This window comes from Diceros bicornis, chromosome 22, assembly GCF_020826845.1.
Source record: "Diceros bicornis minor isolate mBicDic1 chromosome 22, mDicBic1.mat.cur, whole genome shotgun sequence".
Lineage (NCBI taxonomy): Eukaryota > Metazoa > Chordata > Mammalia > Perissodactyla > Rhinocerotidae > Diceros > Diceros bicornis.
In genome coordinates this window covers 11,385,112-11,400,871 of record NC_080761.1, presented here as the reverse complement: position 1 = coordinate 11,400,871, position 15,760 = coordinate 11,385,112, and the positions used below count along the sequence as shown (strand labels likewise).

Sequence of the window (15,760 nt, the reverse complement as noted above, 5' to 3'; positions counted from 1 at the left end):
CAGATGTTAGCTCAGGGTGAATCTTCCTCAAAAAAAAAAAAAAAAGGACTTCTCCTTTCTTAAAAAACATAATTTTAGGGGGCTGGCCCGGGTGGCGCAGCAAAGTGCACACACTCCGCTTCGGTGGCCCGGAGTTTGGATCCCGGGAGTGCACCGATGCACCACTTGTCAAGCCATGCTGTGGCGGCATCCCATATAAAGTGGAGGAAGATGAGCATGGATGTTAGCCCAGGGCCAGTCTTCCTCAGCAAAAAGAGGAGGATTGGCAGATGTTAGCTCAGGGCTGATCTTCCTCACACACACACTCAAATAATAATAATTTTAGACATATTGAAAAGTTGCAAAAATAATATAGTATAACCTTCACCCATCTTCCCCTAATGTTAGCATCTGTATAACCATAGTACAATTATCAGAATTAAGAAATGAACATAAACACAACACTATTAACTCAAGTACAGACTTCATCTGGAGTTCACTGGTTTTCCCACTAGCATACTTTTCTCTGTTCAGAATCCAGTCCCGGATCCCACACTGCCTTTGTTGATGCGTCTGTCTAATCTGTGAGAGTGCCCCTGTCTTTCCTCGTTTTTCATGACTTTAACACTTTTGAAGAGTACTAGTAAGTTAGTTTGGAGAATGCCTCTCACTTGAGTTTGTCTGATGTTCCCTCAAGATGTGAACGAGGTCATGGATTATTGGGAAGCATACCACAGAGACGATGCGTCCTCCTCAGTTCATGATATCAGGGGGGATGTGATGTTGTATGTCTTTACTGGTGATGTTAACCTTGACCACTTGGTTAACGTGGTGTCTGCCAGGTTTCTCTGCTATCAAGTTATTCTTTATCCCTCTGTAATTAAATATCTTGAGGGGATACTTTGAGACCATGCAAATATCCTGTTTCTCCTCAAACTTTTGCCCAGTAATTTTAGCATTCATCCATGGATCTTGCCCACAACAGTTATTACTGTGGTGTTCTAACGGCAGTTTTCTATTTCTCTCAGTCCTTCAACATTTATTAATTGGAATTCTTCTGTAAGGAAGAGCTGCTCCTTCTCCTTCTTTTATTTATTTATTCAATTATTTTATTTACATCAGTGTGGACTCCTGGATACTTATTCTATGGATTTTAATCCAAAAATATTGTTATTTACTTTTGCTGCTCCAATTGTTCCCCTTGGCCATTGGCAGTCCTTTCAGGTTGGCTCTGTGCTGCTCCTAGTTCCCCATCTTTTAGTTTTGTTGGGTACTTCCTTGCTTTCTTGTGCCACAGATGCTCCAGGCTTATCTTGTGACTCCCCTGTCCCAGCCCTAGAATCAACCATTTCTGCAAGGAGCTCCTGTTCTTATCATTTTGTGTGTGTGTGAGGAAGATTAGCCCTGAGCTAACATCTGTTGCCAATCCTCCTCTTTTTGCAGAGAAAGATTGGCCCTGGGCTAACATCCTTGCCCACTTTCCTCCACTTTATATGTGGGATGCCTGCCACAGCATGGCTTGATAAGCAATGTGTAGGTCTGTGCCCAGGATCTGAACCCACAAACCCTGGGGCACTGAAGCGGAGTGTGCGAACCTAACCACCATGCCACCAGGCCCCCATACACCTTGTTCCTTTTATTGGAGAATAGTATTAGAAACCAATATCAAGGGTTTGAATGTGCTCATTGCTATTGGGGTGTCATTACTGCTAGGGCATCTCTGTGGACAGAACTTGGACACACACATACATATATATTTATTTCTGTATCCATCTATGTATCTTTTTAAAAAACTGAGTTCATATTGATATCTGATTCCAATCCTAAAGACTTCTCTTAATATTTAATCCAATATCTCCCCAACGAAAGAGCCAAGAGAAATGAAAAAGGCTTATGCATTTAAGGGCTTTCCAGCTATTGTCTAGGCCAAGGGTCAGCAAACTATGGCCAATTGCCTATTTTTTTGTAGAACAGTTTTATTGGAACACAGCCACATCCATTAACTTAGGTATTTTTCTGTGCCTGTTTTCCACTAGCGCAGAATAATTGAGTAATTACAACAGAGGCTGTATGGCTCACAAGGCTGAAAATATTTTCTGTAGTCCTTTACAGAAAAAGTTTACAGATCCCTGTCTAGGTTATGTTTCAAATTTTCATTTGGGAGATGGAATGGAAAGAATGTGGGTTCAAATCCCATCCTTCCTCCAACAATTACTAGCCATGTGGCCTGAGACAAGCCACTGACCCTCTCTGCACCTCCATTTCTCCCTTACTTGCAGGGCTTTGGGGACGACTAGAGACTGTGTGAGTAAAATTCCTGGCTCATGATAGATGCTCACCTAATGGTAGCTAGAATTACTTTTGCGGGTTGGCTGTTTAGAATTTAGAATGGAATTTTGCAGGAAAATATCTATTTTCAGTGGTGGTTAGACGACTAATATAGTCCAGAGAGTCTGTCTGGCCCATAGGGTTTAGGGTTTGAACCATAATCTTAAACTCAATACTCACTCCATCACTTACTAGCCTTGGGACCTTGTGGGCAAGCAACAACATCTTTGAGCCTGTTTCTCTCTCCTTACAAGGGTAATATCTTCATAGGCTATACAAAGTTATGTCTATGCATGTCTTTTTTTTTTTTTTTGAGGAAGATCAGCCCTGAGCTAACATCCATGCTAATCCTCCTCTTTTTGCTGAGGAAGACCGGCTCTGAGCTAACATCTATTGCCAATCCTCCTTCTTTTTTTTTTTTCCCCCAAAGCTCCAGTAGATAGTTCTATGTTGTAGTTGCACATCCTTCTAGTTGCTGTATGTGGGACGCGGCCTCAGCATGGCAGGAGAAGTGGTGCGTCGGTGCACGCCCGGGATCCGAACCCAGGCCGCCAGTAGCAGAGCACACACTTAACAGCTAAGCCAGGGGTCTGGCCCCTGTGCGTGTCTTTATGCCATGGTCCCCAACACCATTCAGACAACTGAAGCTGGGAGGGCTGCATCAAAAGTAGGACCAAGATGTATTAAAATTCCTGTCCCTAACCTTAGTCCTAGGGATTCTGATTCAGGAGGTCTAGAATAAGGTCCACACTCAGCATTTTTAGCAAATACCTAAGGTGAATTTGTTGCAGGGCCAGTTAACGAGTAGAAAATGCCACACAAATCCCCTCTGTGAACTTATGCCAGCCCTACCTCCTCACCAGGGTCCTGCTTCCTTCCTCTTACTCAGGAAAATGTGTGGCCCATTAAAGGGTTGCTGTAATTTCTATGGGAAAGCAAAATCTCCTTCTTCTGAGCCCCTGCATTGTACCCATATATAGACCGTTAGGTCCCACTGGAGTCTAAGAACTAAGTAACATTCTCCATGTTTCAGAAGAAAATCTAATCTATTCCTTAAACAGCCTTCTCCTTTACAAAAAACAAACTCTGCTAGCCTTTCTCCTCATTGTATTAGGTCAATAAATATGAAAATAAGAGCGAGGTGAGGTTGTGGGAGAAAAGAGGGGACAGGAAGATGTCCAGGGACACTGGTAAAGAGGAGAGCAAATTAAAGAAGGCAGAGGAGATCTGTCCCCCCATCTCTAACCACCCTCAGCTGACTCTTTCACACACTGCCCTGCATGGTAGTGGGGCAGGGTAAGAAGCAGAGATGGGAGCAGGTACAGGGCCTCCTACTCCACAGCTGGGACCCACAGCAGGGTTACAGGCATGGGAAACCCAGCTGGTGGGAGCTGGGATGAAGATTCCCAGGACCTTTTGGATGTGAGGGACACACATCAGTGTGAGTCTGGCATATGCCATGCCTGAATACACATAGGCTGGTACACCAGGTCAGAAGGCAAGACTCCCCTGCTCACTCTTACGCCGATACCAGGAAGGATAGGTGTGTCCAGGAACAGGGACACAGTGGGGCTTGTCAACTTTAGTGGTGCCCAAAGAGTACCTTTCAAAGTATCTTAACTCTTCATCTGCCAAAAACTTTTTTTCAATTGGAGTGAAATTCACATAACATAAAATTAATCATTTTAAAGTGTACATTTCAGTGGAATTTGGTACATTCACAATGTTGTGTAACCACCACCTATATCAAGTTCCAAACATGTTCATCACCCCAAAAGAAAACCTCATACCCTTTAAGCAGTAACTGCCTCATTCCCCTCTCTACCAATAGCTTTTTATAGTGAAGGGTGGATTTTCTCTATAATGAGATTTTATGTAGCAACTGTTTGAGGAGCTTTGGAAAACTTTGGGCTGAAAGGGCACAGGAACATTCTCTCTTTGAGTGGCAGCAGCTTTCTGGAAAGGCCTAAGATAAACTCTCCCTTCTCCTGCCCCACCCAGTCCAGTGGGAACAGTGCCAGACTCTTCCACTCACACACACACAATGGACTGGTCAGTTCCATGTGGTCAATTACCATGAGAACAAGAGTGCATCATGACTGCTCTGAGAGGAGCCTCTTCAGCACCCCATAGCCTGAGACATTCCCCCAAATGGGTCTGGACAGAGGTGGACTCTTACCCGCTGCTTCTCTGGGTCCACGTAACGAATGCCAAAGTAGTCCTTCTCCAGCAAGCTGTAGTAGTTGCAGATGTGGTCAATAAGAAACTGCCCTTTGGTTTCCCTCTGCAAAGGAAACATATTTAAGTTTCAGCCAGAGCTCACCTTGTACATTCTTGTCTAAAATGTGCCTCATTCACTCTGATACGTGTGTGCTTAGAGAAATGGATTCACTCACTCCAGTCCCTGGAGCAGGGGCTTCCAAACTCTTTTAACCACAATCCACAGTGAGAAATAGATTTTACGCTGTAAGCCATTACACACAAACACACACACGCAACAAAAGGAACACCAAAAAGACGAGCCAAAGAGACACCAAAGAATACCGTGCACAGATGCAGTCACTCTAATATGTTGTATTTTATTCTATTATATGCCATTTAATTTTTCTAAAGCGATTTATGACTCAGAACACTGATTTCACAGCTCAATACCTAATGGATACCCTTGGTTTGCAAACCCACACACAATTCCACATAGAAAGCACCTGACTTCTTGCTCTAATTGCTCTGTAGGTATTAACTCATCCATTCCTCACAATGATCCCATGAGGAAAGTCCCCATTTAACATCTGAAGAAATGGAGGCACAGAGAAGCTCAGTGGCTTGCCCAAAGTCACACAACATGTACTGAGCAATGTAGGATTTGACCAAAGCCACCTGGCTAAAGAATATGGGCTCCTACCACACTACTTTGTCTCCCTGGAGCATTGGTGAATCCACTGTGACTCTGCTAGAAGGCACAGTCTGGAGGGTGTGGAAATGCAATGAATGGTAACACCCTGACTCTCACTAAGAAACGTGGAAAACCTGCCGCCTCAGGCCTCAAAGCCATGGTAGCACATCCGTAAATCAAGACAGAAAGGCACTGTGGGAGGCTGAGGGTGGATTCCAGCACTAGGATTCAAAGACAGGCCCAGATGACCTTGGGCAAACTCCCCAGCTGTTTCCATATCAGCAAAATGAGTTGGTTGGACCAGATGATTTCTAAGTTGGTGAGATTATTTTTTCTTCTAAAATTCTATGAGTGAGAGATTTGTCAGCCAAATCTGATTAAGATAAATACCATTACCACAAAATCCTCTTAATAGCAAAGACTCTTCTGAGCCTCCATCAGGATATTTGATAAGATTAATTTCTGCTTCAATCAAAGTCACTGACAGACTCATGGAATGTTTTAGGGATGGAATGTGACCTATAAAAATAAATGAAGAAATTAGAGACATTAGGGAGCTGGCTTGGTGGCATAATGGTTAAGTTTGCGTGCCCTGCTTCAATGGCCCTGGGTTTGCAGATTTGGTTCCCGGGCAGGGACCAACGCACCACTTGTCAAGCCATGCTGTGGTGGCATCTCATAAAAAGTAGAGGAAGATGGGCACAGATGTTAGCCCAGGGCAAATCTTCCTCAGTAAAAAAAGGAGGATTGGCATCAGATGTTAGCTCAGGGCTAATCTTCCTTACAAAAAAATATAAAATAAAAAACTAAAAAAAAAAAAAAAAAAAAAAGAAAAGAAATTAGAGACATTAAATGAGCTCCTCTTCCAATCCACTAAAAATAATTTTGGAAGATCAGTTTGATCTATGTTACATGATTATCTTTTCATTAGAAACTAGTACCATCAGCTCGGCAAATTGATGAAAAAGCCACTCACTGACCTGGGATGCACTGCACTGAATGAAGGACTGGGGCTTATAAGCACATATTGTGACATGAAGCCTCCCTTCTCCTGAAATCACTTTCCAGTTTCATTATGAAAGAACTTTAAGCCTTTACATCCTTTCTAAGAGAAACTCTATCTGATGTCACTCAAAAGGGACAAAACATAAAAATGGAATTTGTTTTTAGATTTCTGAAATTGTTTTTAACCCAGGAGGCTCACATGACAAGCTATATCTGATGACAGCTGAATCCAATTTCCAAAATATAATCAATGAATTTAGTTCCTTTTACAGATTTACTCTGTAATCCATCCATCTCCAAGAGGCTGCTGCAGGACCAAGTCACTGAGCATAACACGTGAGCTCATCATTTTATGACTGGACTGCCAAGCTCCCTGAGGTAGGATTTACTAGAGTGGACAACCCCCACTATGTGCGAGACATGTCAGATGTATGGGTCAGGGCACTGCCTTGTAATGACATGAGACTGAGCAAACCTTGATTGCGCATGGCACCTACTGCTGGCATTTTGCCCTGAAGATGTACTCAAAAGCACAACAAAGGTTTTTTTTGTTTTGTTTTGTTTTTTAAATGATTAAACACAGTAACCAATACATACTCTCCAGCAATATCTCCTGAGACTACCTAAGACCCTTGAGAGAAGGAAGTGCCACTGCAGACAATGTGGTGACTGGAGTGTGCAGTGTAGGTGAAAGAAAGATCACTGCTTTCCTCAAAAGCAGAAGAGGCCAGTCCCATGGTGCCAGGCTACCAGGTGGGTTCTAGGTCCCTGCTCCTGAAAGCACTGCTCACAGACCAGCAATACCATAGAATAGTGGCCTCACTGTCACCCAGAAGGGAGTGTTGGAAACACAGAATCCCAGGCACTGCCCAGACCATCTGAACCTAACCTGCATTGTGGAAAGTTCCCTGGTTATTCACATGCTCATTCAAGTTTGAGCAGCATTGGTCTAGAGGAATTTCCCCAAAACGGGAGAAGTGCAAAAATTGTACCTATCTCCAGAGGTCGCTAGAAAAGAAGCCCATTGTCCCTTGAGAACTGTCTATTCCTCTACTCAGAAAAATCAAAGTCTTTCCCAACCTCGAGAACACAAACTGCCCCCGTGTTCGTCAGAGGCAGTACCCCTGCACCTCTGCCCCTGTGTCTGGAGACTGTCAGCCAGCCTTGTCATTCTGAGACACTTGGTGTCTCTGCTTCATGTCAAGGAAGCCAGCTACAGCCTCCTGTTCTGCTCTGTTCCACTCCTGCCTGGAAATCTAGACAATGTCCTTAAGCCACTTAAGCTGCTATTACTATCATTCTGTGCACTAAGCTCAGCTCTTGCACTAAACAGAAGGCCACCCAGACCCAGTACCAAGGGTTGGAAGAGCTCATTCAGGGTCAGGTGTGTGAGGGGCAGAAGTCCAGCTGCCAGCCCCACTGCCTCACTTCAGGGGAGGAGCCTGGGGGTGAACACTGGTTCTGCTCCCCACATCCCACCCCTGTAACTCTGGTGAACTGACCCAAACCCTCCAGTTGCTTCCTCCTGAGCTTCCTCTGGGGCGCGGCCATTGTTCACCACCCTGTCCTGCTGCCTAAGCCAGTGCCTGGTACACCGGATGGTATCAAGTGGATGAAAGATGCGTTGCTTTCTTTCCTGGAAAACCCAGGGTCTGGGAACTGACAGTGAGCCCCTGGCAAGACAGCACAGTCCTCATATGGGAGATTCCACAAACATAGGGGAATTAGCCAATCTTTACCCAGATCCTTCAAGGTCTGTGTGGAGAAGTGGTTACCAAAGATTCCAACTGTAAGGACTTCTTTTTAATGTTGAAATTCTGTTGATTCTCCCACAAAATACCAGTTGTACTTTCAATACAGACTGAATAGGGGAAAGTCAAACAGCTAATATAAATTCTTTAGAGTTGGTGCCTAAGTTGTGTTTTATTAATTGCAATAGTCTTTCATACAGCAGGAAAACAGTAGGACGGAAATGTGTGAGCAGGGTTCGTACAGGGGGCAGTAGGTTGTTGTAATCTGTGCCTCAAGAAAGTGCCTTAAGTCTAGACTCTTGATGCTGCGTCTAAATGGGGTCACACACCAGATGTGCATGGACACGGTTGAAAGAAGAACTGGTTCAGCACACACACTTAAACTTGTGTCCCAACACTGGTCCTCACCACCCGTAGTACACTGTGGATTGATACTTTTCACAAATACTGTAGTAAAATATTGTGAATACAACTGTAATATTATTAATGTGCTAAAAATCTAAACCAGTGCTATTCAAGATATGGCCTATGGGTTGTGCTGGAACTTAAACTCTTTGTTACTAGTCCATGAGATAAGTGCAGAAATTAAGAGTTATTTATTTTCATTGTTTTTTTAACAAGTATTGGTCCAAAATAGATATTGGGGGAACAAAATCTAGGACTGGTATCTCACCAGAGAGAGTTTGAGATGCTCTGATCTAAACTGTGCTGCCATGTTTGGGTTTCTATTTGGGATTTCTTTACTCCAGGAGGCTTGAACTGTGGAAGGGGCTGGGTCCTCTCTCCCCCTTCTCTGCCCATGTTTCAGACAATTCCTTGTGCGCATGTGGATCCCTGAACTCCTTGCAATAATCCCACATTTTCTCAGGGTCCTCTCACATAGGTTGGAAAGGAACCTAATCTTTGTAATCACAAACTAGCCTGCTTTTCAGAAAATCCCACCTCTTCCTCCCCACAAACTAGGTACTAGAAAAACAGAACAAAACACTATGTTCTAGTTTTGTTTCCACCACTTACCAGTGGGGTGGCCTTAAGCAAGTCATCAAATCTCTCTGAGACTTAGTTTCTTCTTGTGTAAAAAGGGAATAATGATGATAACTTCCAAATCTACCCCAATGAGTTATTTTGAGGCTCATTCGCGTATTTGTTAAACATCTATTACACAGCAGGTATTGGGATAAGGATTAGAGATAAACAGTGAGAAAAACATAATTTATACTCTCACACATCTTAAAAGCCTGTGCTTTGCAAAATGTGAAAGCATTTACCAATGTAAGATGTCATTATTAACAATATTAAGAATAATCTTAAATCTTTGTCTCTAATTTCATAGATCCTTTTAGATACAAGGAAGTTGAGAGGAACAGTAGTCACCTCCAGAAATGGCCTCTGTGGGAGAAAAAGTGAACAAAGAGACAAAGAACTCAATTCCTTCACTTAATTCCTCTTGAGTCAATTGCTGATGATGTATTTACTTCAACTCCCTGGTTCAGTGGCAAACTTAAAACAATAATATGTTTGTGTTTAAAGAAAAAGAGCAAGAGAAATCCATTGCCTAAGTCAGCAATGTCTTGTCTTCAATGCAAAAGTATGGCAGATTTCAATCCCCAATTCCTAAAACTCTAGGCCAAGACAGTCTGCTACTTTTTAGATATTGGTTAAGTGAGGAAAAGAGTACCAACCCCAAAATACTTAGTGTGTTGTTGTAAATTAAGTTTTAGAATTTGAATAGCTACCTTAAGGAAAGAAGGTATGAACATAATGATAATTACTATTTATTGAACATTTACAGTACACCAAGAACTCTTACATACTTTGCATTTAATTTCTTTACAACCCACCGAGTAATTAATATTCTCCCATGTTACTGATTTTAAAAATGGACTCAGAAAGGTTAAGTTTATAAGTGTGTCAAACCCAGGTCCAAAACTTATGCCCAAGCTGTTGTAGGAATTCCGTCTGCCTATCCGCCTCCATTCTCCATGTGGAGACAGAAAAAAACAACATGAGGATCTGGGGGGAGCAGTATCAAGTGCCCCAGTTACTAGAATTTGGACACTGGCAGGAAAGAGCACTGGGTTATCTAGCACCACACCAGGCCCAGGCAGAGGTAATTTTATAAAACACAAAACATGTTACGGTAGACGTCATTGGTTCATTTACCAGCATCCAAACACCCCTCTGTCTTTCCTATTAGAACCCAGACTTTGTTCAGGTATGTACATGCGTGTGCACACACATAACACATACATACACACAGAGGTACATGCAAAGTCCATGAGCCTCAGGGAACCATAACCCACCCCCACCTCCAGGGCTCAAGTTTGGCTGGTAAAGGGTAATCCCACCCCTCTTGTCTGATTGGTTCAGGAAAGGACACATGACCCAATTTAGGCCAATGAGACATGAGCAATTGACTGGTGTTTCTGAGATGGTTCTTGTTCAGTCTTCTGAAAGAGCTTCAGGAAGAGACTTTCTCTTCCCTCTGGACCTTGTTACACAAAGGCCTGAGGCCTGGAACTGCTGTAGCCAGCTTGAAACCAGCTTGAGGATGAAGCCAACACAGGGCAGAGCCAAAATATTCACAGGGAACAGGAACTTGTGTCTCCAGATCATCAATCATGAAGCTCACCCTGACTGTGACCTTCCAGGGATGCCACCAAAATTCTTGTTTTGTCAGCCAATACGGATTGGTTTTTCTGCATGTCGCACCCAAAATGTTCACTCAGGAGAGAAGGTGAATCAATGCTTCAGGTTAAGCAGAAGAGTGCAGAGAGGACAACGGTGCCGATGTGAAATATGATCACAGAGGTTATCGACTGATGAACTAGAGAGCTGAGTCCATCTACCAACAGGTTCTATTCGGCCACCGCAGTGGTTTGTATTTTTATGTTGGGAGACTGCACATAAAATCTGGATGCTGGCTGCTCTTGAAAGGCTGGAGGGTCTGGAAGCTGGACCATAAAGGTCTGCTGGAGCTCAGTATCAACTGCCCCTCCATGGAGAGTGAGCCCTGCAGTCCACCACATTCCCACCCATCCTGGCGTCTTCCACATCTTCCATTTCCAACATTTCCTGGGGACCCCAGAAGAATTTGAGTTTACAACCCTGATCTAAGGCAAACTAGAGGCTCTTGAAAGGGTTTCTTGAAACAGTTTTCCTTAAAAGTGCTCGGGAACATCTTCACAGCCAGGAAGTGTCCTCAGTCCACAGCCCTGAGGTGACTGCTAAAGCTGTGCAGCCACGGAAGTCCTAGGGCCCATGGGAGGAAGAAGGGCCCAACACAGAACAGACTTTAGGGAGGATCACAGAGAAGAAGGGAGCAGGCAATGGCTGGAAGAATTGGAAGCACAGACCCGGGATGCTGGGAACAGTTCATTCGGGGGCTGGCACTGTGCCCCCAGGGGCCCTCTCTGGCAAAAAGAAGTGGGAATGCGAGACTTTGTTTTCTGATAATAAAGGTTGTGAGGTTATTATTCAAAGGGCTCTGTTGTTTGTATCCTATGCCTTCTTGAGGAGCAGGGGCAGCCTCCGTGGATGCACATCTGGGGAAGAGCAGAATTGTCAGTCTCTGCTGATTCTTCTACCTGGGAAGGAAGAATCCAACTCCCATACAGATATCTAGAAACTCCAGAGGGGCTTCTAGATGATTATGAGGCCCTAAACAGCAACTGAATACTCAGGGTTTGCTGCCAGGAGTATGTCTTCTAGGGACAGGTAGTTGCATTGCTTTCATGAATTAAGAGCCTCAAATCATTTACCCTCATAGGCAGATAAACAAAGAACAGTAATGAGAAATTAGTGAGCTAAATAGTTCTACTTCTACTGTGATGGACCAGCATTTGTTAACTTAAGAAAGATTGTGGTTTGATTGAACAACATAAAAATGCTCTGTTTACATCTCCGCTAAAAAAAATTCAAGCATATTTGTATAAATTCATACTTTTGTTATGGTCTGCACCACATACCCAAAGCAGAGCATGTCTTTAGAAAGAAATTAGCTTTCAGAATTGAATTTTAAATAGCAAGTGATATATTGCTTTGTTAATAGTCTTTTCCATTGCAGACAGTAACTGGAATTTGATGTTTGGCTGTGACATACATTCAGAAAATTGCATCATCCCAAGAGAGTGAGGAAAGAAGTAATATTAAAGTTGTTTAAGTGGGGAGGAATGTAAAGGAAAACAAGAATAGAGGGACCTCTCATGGTTGAATATGTGGTTCTCACACAGAAATTAAAAATTGCTTTGATTTGTATTATTCAAACATTTTCAGATCTATGAAAGGTTTGGGGAACCTGCAGTACCTAATTCTGCATACACATGTTATATAGTAATAATCAGTATATTATGGCTAAGGTAATGGAAAATATAAGCTAGATTGATTAAAAGGATTTTTGTACACAATAAACCTTCATAAGTTTGGGGCATGGGAGGGGCATGGTTATGACTGTAGCAGTGACCTAAAAACCAGAAAATAACAACAAAACTACCATGAAAGCCAGACATTCATTGGGATAAAAAAATCAATAGTCACTTGAAAGTGAGCAGCTGGCTACAAATCTAAAGGCAAGACCCAAGTGGCTACCTAAACCAGTCAGGCCCTTTGATAGATAGTCAAAACCCAACTGCTGATCTCAAGTCCATGGTGGCCCCCACAAGAAGGCAGAAATGTACTGCCATCCTCACAGCAAGAGGCTTAGTAGTATTGAGGCTGGGGAAGATAAAAGGGCCCTAAGGAAGAAAGACAAAGAAACAACGCAACCATGAGAAGACGAAGCAGCCAGAACTGGTTGGCCACTCCATTGTCTGGGTCCTGAATGGCATCTTCTGAGGGAATGTCATGGTTGCCTAACACACAGGGTGGCTTGGGGTTGGTAATGTTTCCTTCTGTTTCTTTCCTGGATGTTCTCTGCCTCCGTTACCTCTCCTGTGTTCCACAGCTTTCATTCCAAAAGATGGGTTGTGTGTCTGCACTCAGTCATAGGGTCATTTCTCTTCTGACTGGCACACACATCCATCCCAATGCTTGGGGAATCAAAATTTGATGTGCCAGCTCTTCTTAGCAATTTCTGCCACTGCTCAGTGCTCAAAGGTTCTTCCTTCCCCATCTTTTTTTTTCTTCTTCCTGTTTCAGGGTTTAGTGCCATTGTCAGGCCCAGTTCTTGAAGGTACTCCCCTCCGAATAATTTAAAAGTTTTCCAAATCCAATTCTTTCTAAAACTTCAATAAAGTATTTTTTTTACCTCAGGCTGAGTAAATCAAGGCTCAGAAAGCCTAATTAACTTACCCAAGGTCAACACAGCTAGAAAGTAGCAAAGTCAATATTTAATTCCAGGTCTGCTTGATTTGGTTATTATAGTCAAATTTTTAAATGGCTAAAAAGAAATAACTTCTCAACTTGATAAAGAAGATCTACAAAAAACCTATAGCTAACATCATAATTAAAGAAACTAGACACTTTCCCCGTAAAACCAGGAACAAAGCAAAGATGTCCCCTCTCAGTACATCTATTCAACATCATACTGGAAATTCTTACTAATGCAATAAGATAACTACAGGAAATAAAAAGTATACAGATTGGGAAGAAAGAAATAAAACTGTCTTTGTATTCAGGTGACATGATTGCCTATGTAGGAAATCCAAAAGATCTGACCAAAAAACAAAAAAAATCTCCTGGAATTCATAAATGATTGTAGCAAAATTGTAGGATAAAGGGCTAACATAGAAAAATGAATTGTTTTCCTATATACCAGCAATGAAAAATTGGAATTTTAAATTAAAAACACACCACCATTTACATTAACACCACCCAAAAATGAAATAGCTACAAATTTAACAAATATGTACAAAGTCCATGTGAAGAAAACTATAAAACTCCGATGAAGGAAATCAAAGACCTAAATAAATGGAGAGATATGCCATGTTCACAGATAGGAAGACTCAATACTGTTAAGATATCAATTCTTTCCAACTTTATCTACAGATTCAATGGAAGCCCAATCAAAATCTCAGTAAGTGACTTTGTGTATATTGACCATCTGATTCTAATGTTTATGTGGAAAGGAAAAAGATCCAGAATAGCCAATACAATATTGATGAAGAAGAACAAAGTTGGAGGACAGACACTACCCAACTTCAAGACTTACTATAAAATTACAATGATCAAGACAGTGCGGTATTGGCAAAAGAATAGACAAATAGAGCAACAGAACAGAATACAGATCCCAGAAACGGGCTCACACAATATAGTCAATTGATCTTTGACAAAGGAGCCAAAGGCAATTCAGTGGAGAAAGGCGAGTCTTTTCAACAAATGGTGCTGGAACAACTGGACACCCACATGCAAAAAAATGAAGCTGGACACAGACGTTACACCCTTCACAAAAATTAACTCAAAATGGATCACACACTTAAAAGTGAAACATAAAATTATAAAACTTCTAGAAGGTAACATACGACAAAATTTAGGTGAACTCGGGTTTGGTGATGACTTTTTAGATACAACACAAAAAGCATGATTCGGGAAAAAAAAATGATGTTGGACTTCATTAAAATTTTTAATTTCTTCTCTGCAAAAGCAACTGTTAAGAGAATGAAAAGACAAGCCACAAACTGGGAGAAAATATTTGCAAAACACATATCTGACAAAGGACTTGCATCCAAAATATACTACAAAAAACTCTTAAAACTCAACAATAAAAAAACAAACAACCCAATTTAAAAGTGGGAAAAGATCTGAATAGACACCTCACCAAGGAAGACATACAGCTGGCAAATAAGCACATGAAAAGATGCTCCACATCACATGTCATTGAGAAAATGCAAATTCAAACAGTGAGATGCCACTACACACATATTGGATGGTTAAATCCAAAACACTGACAACACCAAATGCTGACGAGGATGTGGAACAACAGGAACTCTCCTTCACCTCTAGTGGGCATGCAAATGGTACAGCCACTTTAGAAGACAGTTTGGCAGTTTCTTACAAAGCTAAACATAGGCTTACCATTCAGTTCAGCAATTGTGCTCCTCGGTATTTACCCAAATGAGTCAAAAACTTATGTCCACACAGAAACCTGCACACGTGTTTTTAGCAGCTTTATTCATAATTGCCCCCAAATTGGAAGCAACTAAGATGTTCTTCAATAGTGAATAAACAAACTAGTACATCCATACAAAGGGATATTATTCAGTGATAAAAACAAATGAGCTATCAAGCCATGAAAACAAGTGAAGGAAACTAAATGCATATTACTAAGTGAAAGAAGCTAGTCTGAAAGGCCGCATACTGTATAGTTCCATTTATGACATTCTAGAAAACGCAAAACTAAAAAGACTGTGAAAAGATCAGGGGCTGCTGAGGTTGGAGGGGGTAGTGAACAGGTGAAGCTCAGAGGATTTTAGGGCAGTGAAACTATTCTGTGTGATACTTTAGTGGTGGATATATGACATTAAGCATTTATCAAAACCCATAGACTACACAACATAAAGTGGAACCCTAATATAAACTATGGACTTCAGTTAACAATAATGTGTCAGTATGGGTTCATCAATTGTAACAAAGGTAACACATTAATGCGAGATGTTAATAATGGGAAAAAGTGTGGGGGTGATAGGATTATACAGGAACTCTGTACTTTTTGGCTCAATTTTTCTGTAAACCTAAAACTACTCTGAAACATAAAATTTATTAATTAAGGATGGGAGAGAGGGTGAGAGGAGGGAGAAAAGGGCAGAATCATGCAATGTTGGAGTTGGAAAGTACTGTACAGAGATGGTGCTTCAAATGCCCCATTTCA

At 41.9% G+C, this 15,760-nt stretch overlaps 1 protein-coding gene across 1 annotated transcript in view; it reads right to left on the bottom strand.

Moving 5' to 3' along the window:
• The window catches only part of FRMD3 (FERM domain containing 3), a 275,763-nt gene that overhangs the window by 139,311 nt on the left and 120,692 nt on the right, over positions 1-15,760 (bottom strand). Inside the window, exon 2 of the mRNA XM_058565583.1 lies at positions 4,487-4,591. Coding sequence (XP_058421566.1) covers positions 4,487-4,591 — 105 coding nt within the window. The remainder of the gene's footprint in view (positions 1-4,486; positions 4,592-15,760) is intronic.